Source organism: Gossypium hirsutum, chromosome D04 (genome assembly GCF_007990345.1).
Source record: "Gossypium hirsutum isolate 1008001.06 chromosome D04, Gossypium_hirsutum_v2.1, whole genome shotgun sequence".
Taxonomy (NCBI): Eukaryota; Viridiplantae; Streptophyta; class Magnoliopsida; order Malvales; family Malvaceae; genus Gossypium; species Gossypium hirsutum.
In genome coordinates, this window is record NC_053440.1 from 42,670,474 (window position 1) to 42,685,605 (window position 15,132).

Consider the following 15,132-nt stretch of genomic DNA (forward strand, 5'->3'; position numbering starts at 1 on the left):
GTTATTTTCAATAGTATTGAAAATTATAATATTTTAAATTTTTTAACAATAAACATAAAAAATTTATTAATATAATAATATTTGACTTGATTTATAAATAATTTTATCTGAAAATGAAGTTACTCATTAAATGTTATTTTTCGTAAAATGATTTAAATTTTTTAAAAAGAAAATTGACACTTTCTAAAAAAAAAAAAGAACAAGCTTATTTTTTATATATTAACAAATTGTTTTTTGTTGACCAAATTATTTCTCAAACAAAAATCATAGAAATATATTCACTAAGTTATTTATAATCTATAATAAATATATAATTACGAGTTTAGAAAATTTTTTGAACTCATCAATATAATTTTTGTTGTTCATTATATTACTGACTTTGGCATTTTAAATATTTTTTATTATTTATAAAATTTATCACAATTATAAATAAGAGTTTTAATTTTACTAAAATTATTAATTTTAAAAATACTTTATAAGAAAATTGATAATACTTATATATACGAATTTTGATTTTATTAAAAAACTAGATGAATGTATTTAACAATAATAAAAAAGTCAAATTTTATATTTAAATAATTATGCTTTCATTAACCAAAAAAGTGGAAATATGGTAATAAATAAGAGAACAATGAGAGTTCTCAAGATAACTCTTCAAACGGTAAAGATAACCTATGTTATCAATGTGATATGAAACATTATTGGCCACGTATGTGGCGTATGCTTGAATATTTTGTTTTTGTTAATATTCTCTGAGGAATGATATGAGAATGTAGTAATGAATTCTATCATTACAAATAGAAAATATTTATCTTATTTGGAACTGAGACAAACAAATATTATTCCAATATTTGATAGTACAAAATTAGTTGAAGGCTCCAGAAGAGCTAATATATTAATATCTAAAAAGCACAAAATTTTTTTATGGTTAATGAATTAGTTTTAAAAGATATTCATTATAATAAATATCATATTGGGATTGTGAATGAAGAAAAGATTATATTTCATATGAATCAAAAGAGGATTGAGTTATTGATTTATATTTATTACTTTTGTTATAAATTGAATTGATCGTGACTATCTTTGTGATATTCTTTTGTCATCATCCCCGTTAAAAGGTTGAAAGCAAAATATTTGACTGTGAAGATCTATTTATGAGCAATAGAATATGATAAATCTATCTAAAACTCATTATGGTTGGATGCACCTGAAGTTGAAAGATTTTTAAAACTTTGAATATAACTATGCAATATTCAGAATAAGTTCTCAGTTAAATTACGTGGAAAAATATTGTTGATGAGAACCTTGCAAGAGAGAACTTATTCAACTTTTCATGATTCAAATGTACTCCTACGGTAGCAATATCATGAAAAAAATTGTACTTATGATTGAACAAAAGTTTTTAACCACAAAACCTAATCATTCCCTAAAGAGAATGTAGCAATATGTAATAAATTCAGAAGACATAATCTTTAATGTGGATGTAGTAAATTGGATTATAATAATAGTCATGGGGGATTGTCGAAATAAATTTTCTCACCACTAAAAGTGGAAAAATGAAGAAAACAAGAAAAGAACAAGAATTTCCAAGAACTTTTTAAGAAGAGAGATAATTTATTTATGAAAAGTCATTGGTTATGTACCTATTGTACACTTAGAAAATAAGATTCACTCTCAAAGTTTGCTATTAATAGATTTTGATTGGGTTCAAAGTCTACTACTGAAGTTTAATTTGCTTACTTCTTATCGTTAAGACTCAACGTAGAATAAAAAAAAGAAAAAGAAAAAAAGTATGTCTTTAAATATTAAATCAACTTGATATATGGTTTAAAGATTTGAGATGATATTCTTTTTAAGTTTTGATTACATGAATTACATATTATTTTAAGCATTTATTTTTTCATGAAAACGAATATAACTAATTTATTTATGTCGCTATTGTAGGTTTTATAATTAAATAATATATTTGATTAAAACATATCTAGTATATAAATTTGTGTTAATAAACCAATGAATTTTATGCTTATTCAGATTTGATTTAGTTCAAAGAATTGTTAAAGGTAGTCATTCATACGTTTTATATTATTCAATGTGTTAATTATTTAGAGAAATGACAATTGTAAATTAAAATTTCTATGAGTTTGAATGGTTGGAATTTGAATTAATATTATGCATGTTTATGATGATGGTTATGAAAAATATTGCTAGTTTTTCATTATGTTATATTTCTATGTTTGAGATGTGACGTTTATTGATATATTTAGTATAGACTGGTTTCTATACATGACCTGGGCAGTTATTCTTAGTAGTTAACTGATTATGCAAAACTCTTGTTAAAAGAGTTTTAAAAGTATTTTGAATCGAACTCGGGACTTCTCGCATTCGAAGCGAGAATCATACCACTGGACCAAATGCCTTGCATTTGAAGAATTTGACATATTCCCTAAAACGAATATTGCATATAATTATTTGGAAATTATATTTATTGACTTAGTGACATTATAGATTTCACATTGATTTAGACATTTCCAGTACTAAATGTCACAATAACACTTATATGTGATACTAAGTAAAAGGAATGATAGAAAAATTATCAATTGGTTACAACTTAGTACAATTGAAATGCATGTTAAAGTAAACCAGAAGTTTACTGCTACAAATGCATTTACTACTTGGCGTGACCAGTTAGACCATCCTGGATCATATATGATGCGAAAATTAATTGAGAATTCATATGGACATTCATTAAAGAACCAGAAGATTCTTTAATTTAAAGAATTCTCATTTGTTGCTTGTTCTCAATGAAAAATGATTGTTAGAAGCTCACTAGATAAAGTTGAGATTTAATGTCTTGCATTTTTGAAATGAATATCAGCCCATTCATCCACCGTGTGGATGGTTTTAATATTATATGATTTTGGTAGATGCATCTACAAAATAATCACGTATGTGTTATCAACTTGCAACTTGTCATTTGCAAAATTGATTGTTTAAATAATTAATTTTAGATCATGCAATTAAGACAATTCATCTTGCTAATACTGATGAGTTTATATCTCAGTCTTTAATTGATTGAGTTTGAAAAACTTTTGTAAAAGTTTGTTATTTATGCGCATAATGGTTTAGAGAAATTATTCCTCTAATTAATGTCCAAACCATTATTAATGAGAACTAAACTTCCTATTTCAACATGAGATTATGTTGATTTACATCTTGTACGCATCAAGCCAATAAGTTATAAATCACTACACCAAAACAGGTTTTTAGCGGCGCTTTTTTTGCCTCTGAAAGCGCCGCAAAAAACGCCGTTATTGATAACGCCGCTAACTTTTGCGACGTTTTTTTCTAAAAATGCCGCTATAGAACAAGACCTTTAGCGGCGCTTTTCCCACAATCGCCACTAAAGATCAAAACCTTTAGCGGCGCTTTTCCCACAAACGCCGCTAAAGAACAAGACCTTTAGCGGCGCTCTTCCCACAAACGCCGCTAAAGAACAAGACTTTTAGCGGCGCTTTTCCCATAAACGCCGCTAAAGATTATGACCTTTAAAAAATATTTTAATTAAATAATATTTATTTCTATGATAAATATTATATAATGTTTTATTTTTAAAATTTAAACTTTAAACTATATACATTTAAGGATAAAAAATATTAATTAAATTAAATTTTCTATTAAAATTGTAAATTTAAAACTAAATATAAAAATTAATGAATTTAAATTTAGATTTTAAATATTATGTTTAAATAAATAAGAAATCTACCTCACAACTCATCTAATCTATATTAACTCGGCCAATTATAAAAGAAGTTACAAAACACATAATAATTAACAATCATGGTTAAAAAAGTTAGTACACAAGGTAGCTACAAAACACTGTTTCAATAACACCAAATTCAAGTTCTGACTAGGATAAGCGACCATGGAATGCAACATTAAATAACATTCCACTTGAAGAAGTGCTAAGCCTTGGCTTTTCCAGCTTGAAGAGATTGAATCCTCTGCTACACCTTCAATATCTAAAGGATGCAAAACCAAAGAATCAGATAAACTAACAAACTTGGTAAACAATAGAGATGTTAAAAATAAAAAATATATATAGCCATTAAAGCTCAAAAAAATATATATAACAAACAATTATGTGCAGCTTTAGTAGCAAGTTGAACCATACTAACAAACAATCTCAATCATAGCTCTTCCATGTGTCACAAATAGGCATTATTTCTAATGATTGACTAAACTATTCAATTGTTACTAGTACTTACCTATTCAGCCATGCATTTTGGCTTGAGGATAGGCCTTTTGTTTGCTTTAACTTATACACTATGAATTCTTTCTAATACAGGAAATGACCAAAACCAAAACAAATGAGATAAAGTACTAGTAACAATAAGGCAACTATAAAAAACGGCAATAAAACAAAAAGTAGATGATATTTAGTAAACTTAAATATAATAAAAATTTTCAATATGATCCATTTATCAAACCCCAAAAATGTAATAAACATATCACAGTTAGTATATGCATTCCATTTATATTTTTGTAAGCAAGTGATCAATCTATTGGTTCTTATTAGATGGAATTGAATGTAATTTGACCAATTTTATTTTTGTTTAGGTTTAATTGGAAATTGATTTTTTTTAATTCACGAAAACTGGTATACAATCAGACTATTGAATTAAAATTAATAACCTAAATAAGATAATTATATAAAATTAGATAATAGTTAAGCTTTATCAATTATTATTTGAAACCGACTTTAAAGAAAGGGATAAAGTAACATTCAATCCAAGCTAAATTGAAAAATTTTGTTAAGTTTCAAAATTAATGTAGAATAAAAAAAATTGAAGAACAAAATTAAAAAATTTGACAAATTTAAAGACTAAATGTTATTTTATCTATAGATGAATTGAAAAATTGAAATGCCAACTAAGCTTCTTATAAAGCAGCTCTGTCAAGATTCTGAACTCCAGCAGAATCAATCAAACATAATCATTGACAATATATATAATTTTATATATAAAACCTTGTTTGCTCTAAAGAAATTTGGATGGAAAAGGGTTAATTTCATAATATATTTAAATTATTCTTTAAATTATTTAAAAGAAATGCCTGCATGGATGGAGTCAAGTACCTTCTGGGAGTTCAGGCTGTTCGAATGGGGTACAAAGAGACTTAGCTGCTCCCATCTCACCCCTTGTTCGAGCTTTCACATCTTTCTCCCACCTCCTATATATACAAAACTTAAAACATCATTTAAGAAAAATGAGCTACATATGCCTCGATAGATTAGAATATGATCCAGCTCATGTTGTTGCCTAACAAAATACTTGAGATTAATGATGATTAATGATGCCCACATAAAGTAAAGAGAAAATTATTTTACCGTTCGAGTGCTATATGCCCAGGAATTCTGCCAGACCATAGACTTTTCCCCTTTTTCATTTTCAAAGTTTATCTCAAACATTTTTGCAAAGTTTTGGCCCAAACAAGGGGAGGTTGCACCTTGAATACCGCGCCCAGTGTTTGGAATAAATGCCTATCATGTTATGATCAGATCAAAAGCTCCTCACTTTAGACTAAAGCACAATGATCAAACATACAATTTAAGTTCATTGATTAGAACAAGTACAAATTGTTATTACATGCAGGCTTATACTATACCTCAACACTGGTTGTGTAAAGTCCAAACCAGCAAACTTCCCCAGTTCACTCTTCCTGCCTTTCAAATATTTTAAATAAAAGCTCTAGCTTGCCATCGAAAGAATTGAGAAAATAATCTACACATCTGTGAACATTAACAACTAATGCTAAGAAAATACGTAATTTATGCATGGAACGTGTCACAGTCAACAATTCAATTGCATGACCTTAAAGAGCTAAGAAAATACGTAATTTTGTTTTGGAATTAAAGAGCATAACTTTGAGTACGATTAGAGGTTATGAATTCCGAGGACATGTAAGGGAAGTGCACAAGGCTACTAATAGGAACATGGTCAGCAAATAATCATCTTTTATGTAATAATAAAACAAATAAGCTATCCGATTTTTCTTTTGGTTTGAGCTGGTAAAACGTTAGGCATGCTCGTATTCAACATAAGTTTTCTGACCTTTAAATTTTTCATTATTGTTGCAAATAGAAGCACAGTCACTGAAATGAGAATCTCGACATGCTTCTTGTTTTTCTGGTTGCAGGCTTCTGTTAGCAATATTACTATCAAAATTTGCAATTGCATTTGAAGAACCTACAAGAATCACAGAATCTAAAGTACATATGCATCATAAATTTAATTAAACCGTTGACAAGGGAAGGCGGAAAATAAAAATTAAAAGAAAAAGAAAACTTCCAAAAGTTCTATAAAAGTAAAACATGTACAGGTTCCCGAAGTCATACAAAAGAATTAAAAAGCTGAAGGTGCATATAACAACAATTTTATGATCAAATTCTTATCAGCACATTCTAGAGTGAAAAATCAATGAAAGAGCACTGACCTTATAAAATCAAAACCATTACTTTCTAGGTGCATCAAAAGCCCACACTATTTGCCTAAAAGATAAAATCAAAATAGTTTGTTACAAAATCTATATGACAAGGCCATTGAACTTTTGCTGACCAGCACGATAGTCTAGCATTCAGAGCACCCATTTGAACATAAACAATTATGAACGTAGTTTTTGAGGTCCTTATAACGCTTATTTGAGCATATAAACCAATTCTTTCAGACTTCAAATTGTCCAAAATTAGAAATTTCAAAATATCAAAATCAGAAGTTTCTTTCCTTTTCCCAGTTCCTCTAAGTTAAGAACCCATGATTCTTTAAAAAAGACAAAAATCGAATTCACCATTAAACGGAAATGGCGAAATCCATTTCATCGATAGATGTACTCTGCATTTACTCTAAACGACAATGAAATATCAAAATAAAAATCAACTGAAATCCAAATAAAAAGAACGAAAATTAACATAAAACAACTGAAAATAACAATAAAACGGGGGGAAATAGATAAAACAGATTGGCTTCCTACAAATTGCATTTCCATCTAAAAAAAATAAAAAAGTTCCTGAAAACACTAGCATGAACGGTTGTTAACAGAAACTGAAGAAAATGAAATATGGGTTTGGCTTATTCTTAAATTAAAAGATGGTACCAGGGTCAGGAAGAGGGGGCGCAGTGAAATGAAGGAAAGCAAGATAAGCGGCGTTTAAGAATTGGGGCGTTTAAGAAAAGTTCTGCACGGAAAAATCTAGGGTTCCAAAGGGCGTTTAAAAATTGGGGTTGAGGAAGAAAAAATTGCAATGGGCATGGAGTTAAAAGTTTTAAAGGACGGTGTGTTTGTAAAGTCGGAGTTTTAAGGGGGGAATTAGGGAGGGAATTCAGGGGAGAAATTTATAAAATGGCTATAAAAATGCCGCAAAAATTATTTCATTTTGAATAAAATGATATTGTTTTATTCTATTAAAAATCTTTTATTTTATCTGTTAAAAATTATTAGTCAAGTGATTTTATAAAATTTTGTAGCCTTTAAAGTTTGTATTTTTTTATTAATTTGGTCTTTTTTTTAAAAGTATATAAATATTATAAAAATAAAAGTTTAAATTTTTTTTAAAATTTTTAAAAAATTTAAAATCTTTTAAAATTCATTTTAAAATTTTAAATCACGAAAAATATAAAACCTTTCAAAATTTAGAAAAATATATATTATTTACTCTCTAAATGATAATTAGAAATGTTCACTACCCATACAACCTACCTAGTCCAAAATATGGTTAGGCTTAGATTTATATTTTTTATTGTTTTTAAACAATGAAATGGGTGATTCGGGTAAAACGAGCTTGAAGTTGGAAAAGTTTTTAAAATTTGGCATTGGCACAGCTTGGTCTGGCTTGGCCCACTAATTAATTCAATATTTTAAAACCTTTGCAAAGTTTAATCTATTCAATCAATTCTTATTTGATCACGGCGGGGGCAAAGCAAAACACGCAAAAAACTGAACTGGATAAAAAAACTGAACCGAGCACTAAAAATACTGAACGGGATGGGAGAAGATGGGGATATCCTTGGATATAGCTTATATAGATTTTGAAGAACCAAATCTTCACACGATTTTGAAGAAATATTATCTCTTTTACAATTATATAAGAAATTAATTAATATATAAATTAGAAAACACTAGTTAATCTAAACCCTAAATCATAAACCTAAACCTTAAAACCCTAAAACTATAAACCTTTAACACATAACCTCTAAACCTTAAACCCCAACCTTTAAACCATAAACCATAAACCATAACCCCTAAACCCATAATCTATAAACCTTAAAATGGTAACACCTAAACCTTAAACTCTAAACCATATACCCTAAACCAAAAAACCTAAACTATAGTGATAATTAATTCAATATTTTAAAATTAATACTATCTCTTTTACGATTATATAATAAATTATTTAATATATAAATTAAAAAAACAGTAATGTATCCAAAAAACTTTAAAATTATTTTAAATAATAGTATTTTAATTTTTCCATTTTTAACAAATATATTAAATTATTTTAAATCCTTGAGCATTAGCGGCGCTTTCTCAAAAACGCCGCTAAAGCCCTGAGCATTAGTGGCGTTTTTTAAAAAACGCCGCTAAAGCCTAAGCATTAGCGGCGCTTCCCCAAAAACGCCACTAAGGCTCTGAGCATTAGCGGCGCTTCCCCAAAAACGCCACTAAAGCCCTGACCATTAGCGGCGCTTTCCCAAAAACGCCGCTAAAACCTTGAGCATTAGCGACGCTTCCTCAAAAACGCCGCTAAAGCCTTAAGCATTAGCGGTGCTTTCTCAAAAACGCCGCTAAATCCCTGATCATTAGCGATGCTTTCTCAAAAACGCCTCTAAATCCCTGAGCATTAGCGGCGCTTTCTCAAAAACGCCGCTAAAGCCCCGGAAGCTCAAAAAACAGCGTCGTTGGGCTTAGGTTTTTTTCGGCGCTTTCTGGAAAACGCTGCTAATTCTTATTTTTAGCGGCGTTTTTCATAAAGCCTGTTTTGGTGTAGTGAAGGCTCCCCATTACAATTGGTTTTTGATCAAGAGCTAAATATTTCTCATCTTTGAACTTTTGTATGTGTTTATATGTTCCAATTGTTCCACCACAACTCAAAAAGATGGGTGAATCCTCAAAGAAAGTTGAGAATTTATATTAATTACAAGTTTATTTGTATTATTAGATGTTTTGAATGTATTGGATATTCAATTATGACATAATTTGTGACTACAATTTTGATTCGATAGTTTTCCAAACATTAGGGGGAGAGAAATAATAACTTGTAATGAGTTAGGGGGAGAGTAATTTGAACCAAAAGTTCAACAAGGATAACTCATTAAAAGTTAACTATTAGATGTATTTACAAACTTAATGAGAATAACCAAGTTTTATATACCATCTAATATTTTAATTTGAATCAAAGTCTCAGTAGGAAAATTAGTTAGAATAAATAATAGATTGACCGATTCTAAAGATGAAAATTCTTTTAGATGGTCATATAGTGGAGGCGAATGCTCCAGAAGAGACTCAAGACATAACTAATAAGCAAAACTCCAAAAGAGATTCAGGTATCTGAAATTGAATATAAAAATAATAAAAATAAGAGATCTCGATAAGTTATGTCAATTAAAGTAAATGTGGAACTGAATAATAAAAGTGGTCAAATAATAAAATAAAATGAGAAACTTGAATAAATATATTGAGAAATATAGATATGGAATAAATTGATTAAAATAGAAAGACGCTGTAACACTCCAAACCTAGCCCAAACGTTATGGCCAGATCTAGCGATGTCACATGACAGGGTGTTTGAAAACCGTGTCTTCGCATTAAAACCATTTCCATTGAATTACTTATCTTAATATCTTATTAGTTCCAAAATTGTGTTGCTCATTTAATTGATAGTTTCAAAATGTTATTCGTTTGCGGAAGCTTTTGAAACAGATTAAACAATCGTGCATTTAGGAAAAAACATTTGTTTCTTTTGAAAATCGAGGTTTCCTACTACTAGCAGTTGTAATCCATAAGGTAAAGATAATTAAAACCCAAAACCAAAGTTCGAAAGTCTAATTACAACCCAAAAACTTAGCCAATAAAAATAGAATAGAAATAAAACCAATTATCGTAAATATGGGTTAAAAACCATGAAAGTCCAAAACCGTGGTCATCGCCGAGTCCTCCGTTGTACCGATCCGTCTAGATCTGGGGATTACTTGTGCACATTTAAACAAAAGGGGCGAGTTTGCGAAAGCTCAGTGCGTAATCCCACAGGGAACAAATAATAACAAATCACAGTACACAGTTAAAGCAGTCCTGGGCCTAAGCCTTTTTTTCAGTATCAGTAACAGTTTGGGCCTTAGCCCATCTCAGTACAGTATCAAATATATAGTAGGGCCTTATCCCATCACAATATCAGTAGCAGTCATGTAGTATTCAGTAACAAAGTCCTACCCAACCGGCCTTTACACACCATATCCGTTTAACCCTGCACTCTATGTGGGGATCAAATCAACTCACCCATCCCTACACTCCAGGTAGTACCGAATGTGGCACAAAACAGTGATTTGCAGCTAAGCTGCCAGTATGTTAAGCTTAAAAGCCTTTCAGTACACTTCCTCCAAATATAATTAACCCAACCCCATGCAATGCAACATACAAGTCATGATGTGCTATCTCAGGACATCAGTACATATAACCAGTTCAGTATACAATCATACTATCATCATGCTCAACACATATATAAATCAAACAGTCAGTTCATACAACTAGGGGTTTAAGTAATGCTTAACGACCCTACAGTAGGTTCACAGTCGACTTGGGCGACCTGTGCAACCTTAGCAATCAATTCAGTGAAAATGGGCTCACATGCCCATATGGTCTGCCCATGTGGGCCCACACGCTCGTGTGGCCTACTCGGCCCAAATTGGCCTTGGCCGCGTGGTCCATTTTTTTTAATGTAACCCGTGCTAGCTAAATATTCATATATGTTTTCACTATTTAGTTATATGTTCCTTCAAAGCTATCTACTTGAGTCACTGTTACTAAATTATTTATATCTTGAGCTACAAAATTCCAAATTAAGGTATGCTTGATGTTTTTGAAACTAGACTCAAATACCTTTCTACCATAAAATTTTCAAAATTTTTGGTCTAGCCAATAAGTACAGTAAAATCTTCAATCTTACCCTTGTTCTGCTGTCTAATAGCTTCGACCTTTCTTTGTTAAAAATTAATTATCTCTTAGTACAAAATTTGGATGTTGTTACCATTTGTTTCTATTGAAAATAAACTCATTAATAATTTAAACATGTAAATTTTAACCCTTAATTATTTTTCTCCAATTTTTTATGATTTTCCAAAGTCAGAACAGGGGAACCCAAATTCATTTTGCCCTTATCTCACAAAACTTATTATATCTCATGATTTACAATTCCGTTACTTACACTGTTTCTTCTATGAGAAACTAGACTCAATAAGTTTTAATTCCATATTTTGTTCATCCTCTAATTTGGTTTCCACAATTTATGGTGATTTTTCAAAATTAGCTTACTACTGTTGTCCAAACAACAAGCAATTTCGGCTTTTCGCCGAATCCCATTTCCTGCGTTTCGAGTACACACCTAGTTTTGTTTGGTGCTAAAATATTCTCCGAGCACTCCAAAGCCTATAATTGAACAAATAAAACTAATTTAATCTCACATAACGTGATCCCAAATTGAACTCGTATCGAGGTTTTAACCCATAAGCGACTAAACTTTACCTTCAACCGATGAATAGTAATTCCTACACAAACTAAATCTCCGATTGGTGATTACGAGCCCTTGAATCCTCCCCTAATTGGCATAAACAAAATTTAGAAGAAACTTAACAAATAGAGACAAATCACTTATATAAAACTTGCCGAACGATCTTAGACAAATGTGGAGCAGCACGAGGCAGAGTGGGAAAAGAAAAATCAAGAAGATAAAGGGTGAAAGAGAGCAGAAATTCGACAGCAATGAAAAGAAAAAAGGCAAGAAGGTAGAGGGATTTTGGGGAAAGTAAAAAAAGAAAAAAAAAGATGAATAGAATATTTGATAACCATCCCAGTCCCTTATTTCTCTCCATCAAACTCCCTACGAAATCCACTACTCAGATTTTTAGTCCATCTCAAACTCTCCTGGACACATAAGTAAAAATAATGCCTACTCCAATATTCGAGCACAGGACCTCCTTCACACCAAAACTCCACTTATCCACCAGACTAGCAGACCCATTCTGTTAATTATTTGTCAACTTTTACTTAAATGTCAACTGACCAAAGATAGGGCTTATTCATAAAAATACCAAATTTTGCCCAAGTCTTGGCTTAAACTTGGGACCTTCCAAACACACCCATAACATATAACCACTAAAGCATACAAATATTTCATGTCACACATTCACAATACCCAAAATTAAAATTTTAGGGCGTTACAATTCTACCCTCTAAAGAAAATTTCGTCCTCGAAATTTACTTGATCAGAAAAGATGAGGACACTGCTGACACATCGCATCTTCATGCTCCTATGTGGCCTCCTCAGTGCTATGATTACGTCATAAAACCTTTACCAGTGGAATGGATTTCTTTCTCAGAACCTTAACGTCGTGATCCAGAATCTGAACCGGATCTTACTTAAAAGTCAAATCTGGCCTAACCTCAATCTTTTCAACAGGGACAATATGAGTAGGATCAGAGCGGTAACGCCTCAACATGTCCTCCAGTATCTGAATCAGCCTCTCAGACTGACTATCGGTCTGAGGATGGAATGCAGTACTGAAGTCCAGCCTTGAACCCAGAGCTTCATGTAACTTCCTCAAAAATCGAGACACGAAACAAGGATCCCTATTAGAGGTGATCGAAACTGGTACTCCATGTAGTCTTACTATCTCAGAAATATAAACCTTCGCCAGCTTTTGGAAAGAATAATTAGTACGAACCGGTATGAAGTGGGTGGACTTGGTCAATCGATCCACGATAACCCATATTGAATACTTCTTAATGGGTGTTAGAGGCAACCCATTAACGAAATCCATAGTTACGCACTCTCATTTCCAAAGAGGAATCTTAACCAGCTGCAGCAAACCCGAAGGTAACTGATGCTTAGCCTTAACCTACCGGCAAGTCAGACATCTGCCCACAAAATCAGTAACCTCACGTTTCAACCTTGGCCACCAATATAACTCACGGAGATCTCGGTACATCTTATTTCTGCCAGGATGCAGAGCATAATGGATACTATGCGCCTCTCTCAGTATGACCTGTCTCAAATCAGTATCATTCGGAACACAGATTCTCCCATAGAAATAGAGTACTCTTTCACTGTTCAGTCCAAAATCCGTAGTACTACCACCCTCAATCTACCGAAATCAAAGACCCAACAACTCATCCTCCAACCGCTTACCCTTAATCTGCTCAATCCATGACGGTTTAACCTGAAGCTCGGCTAATAAACTACCATTATCAAATAAACTTAGATGAGCAAATATCACCCTCAAACCAGTCACAGCCTTACAGCTCAGTGCACCAGCCACCACATTGGCCTTACCAGGGTGGTACTCAATGGTGCAGTCATAGTCTTTAAGCAGCTCAATTCATTTGCGCTGCCTAAGATTAAGTTTCTTCTGAGTGAGGAGATACTTGAGGCTCTTATGATCAGTGTAGATGATACACTTCTCACCATACAAATAATGCCTCCAGATTTTCAGTGAATACCACAGTGGCCAACTCCAAGTCATGCGTCGGATAATTTGCCTCATGGGTCTTAAGCTGACATGACGTATAGGCTACCACCTTACCATCCTGCATCAACACACATCTCAAACCGACATGTGATTCATCACTATAGACAATAAACTCCTTTCTAGGCTCCGGCTGTATCAGAACAGGGGCCTCAGTCAGTACAGTCTTGAGCTTCTCAAAGCTCTCTTGCTGCATATCAGTCCAGTTAAATGGTACACCCTTACGTAGCAGCTTAGTCAAGAGTGCTACAATCAATGAAAAACCCTCTACAAATCGTCGATAATATCCCGCCAGTCCTAGAAAACTACGGATCTTAAACACGTTCCTAGGCTGCTTCCACTCTAACACAGCCTCAATCTTTCGAGGATTAACTTGAATCCCTCAGCCGAAACTACATGACCAAGAAATATCTCCTCACGCAGCCAGAACTCGCATTTGGTAAACTTAGCATAGAACTATTTTTCCCTCAAAGTCTGAAGAACGACTCGAAGGTCCTCATCATGCTCATCCTCAGTCTTCGAGTAAACCAGTATATTGTCGATGAATACCACCACCAACTGATCCAGATAAGGCTAGAACACTCGATTCATTAAATCCATGAAAGCTGCTGGTGCATTAGTGAGTCCGAATAGCATCACTAGGAACTCGTAGTAACCATAATGAGTCCTAAACGCCATCTTATGAACATCAGCCTCCTTAACCCTTAATTGATGATATCCAGATCGGAGGTCAATCTTGGAAAAAACCGAAGCTCCTCGAAACTGGTCAAACAAATCATCTATCCTCGGTAGGGGGTACTTGTTCTTAATGGTCATCTTGTTCAGTTGTCGGTAGTCGATGTACATCCGCACGAATCTATCATTCTTCTTTACAAACAGTACCAGTGCTCCCCATAGAGACATACTAGGGCAGATGAACCCACGATCCAATAACTCCTAAATCTGAGCCCTAAGCTCTGTAAGCTCCTTCGGTGCCATTCGGTAGAGGACGATAGACATCGGAGTTGTACCAGGAAGGAGCTCTATCCCAAACTCTACTTCACGATTCAGAGGTAAACCAGTAGCTCCTTAGGAAAGACGTCCGAAACATCCTTTACCGTTTTGATATCCTTAACTGTAGAGTCCCCAGAATCTAAAACACTTACATAGGCCAAGAATGCCTCACATCCTTTACGAACCAACTTCTCCGCCACTAGTGCAAAGATCACATTAGATAAGTAGTTTCGACGTTCTCCAATCATGACTACCTCCATATCCTCCTCGGCGATTTTCACCTTCTCGACCAGGTCAGAAAGATCTCACTCTCTCTGCAGGGCTATCAGAACTCTCAAATTGTCTCTAAGGC

The 15,132-nt window shown here is 32.6% G+C and overlaps 1 protein-coding gene across 21 annotated transcripts; it reads right to left on the reverse strand.

Annotated features, from left to right (window-relative positions):
* Nucleotides 1–3,760: 3,760 nt before the first annotated feature.
* LOC107899652 (uncharacterized) lies at nt 3,761–7,404 on the reverse strand. 21 transcript variants are annotated; one of them, XR_001684768.2, is made up of 7 exons: nt 7,150–7,372; nt 6,493–6,547; nt 6,111–6,245; nt 5,665–5,788; nt 5,387–5,539; nt 5,135–5,229; nt 3,761–4,019 (listed from the first exon to the last, which is right to left on the reverse strand). XR_001684768.2 is itself a non-coding variant. In XM_041091188.1 (5 exons), exons 3-5 carry the CDS (start codon nt 5,443–5,445, stop codon nt 3,829–3,831), a joined length of 345 nt encoding a protein of 114 aa, XP_040947122.1. In that variant the 5' UTR covers nt 5,446–5,539; nt 5,665–5,722; nt 6,111–7,404; the 3' UTR covers nt 3,811–3,828. The 21 variants fall into 21 exon arrangements, 8 of the variants coding, with proteins under 8 accessions (XP_040947122.1, XP_016680907.2, XP_016680912.2 ...); XR_005912028.1 differs by having other exon boundaries at nt 6,111–6,263; nt 7,150–7,363; XR_001684770.2 differs by having other exon boundaries at nt 3,811–4,019; nt 6,111–6,199; nt 7,150–7,362.
* Nucleotides 7,405–15,132: the final 7,728 nt, after the last annotated feature.

What these genes read in the sequence shown, in the direction of transcription:
- LOC107899652 (XM_041091188.1), bottom strand. Translation starts at nt 5,445, where the DNA reads ATGAAAAAGGGGAAAAGTCTATGGTCTGGCAGAATTCCTGGGCATATA. An exon ending in GGGCATATAGCACTCGAACG is followed by an intron (nt 5,230 to 5,386) that starts GTAAAATAATTT and finishes TTGTATATATAG; the next exon opens with GAGGTGGGAGAAAGATGTGA. An exon ending in ACAGCCTGAACTCCCAGAAG is followed by an intron (nt 4,020 to 5,134) that starts GTACTTGACTCC and finishes TGCATCCTTTAG; the next exon opens with ATATTGAAGGTGTAGCAGAG.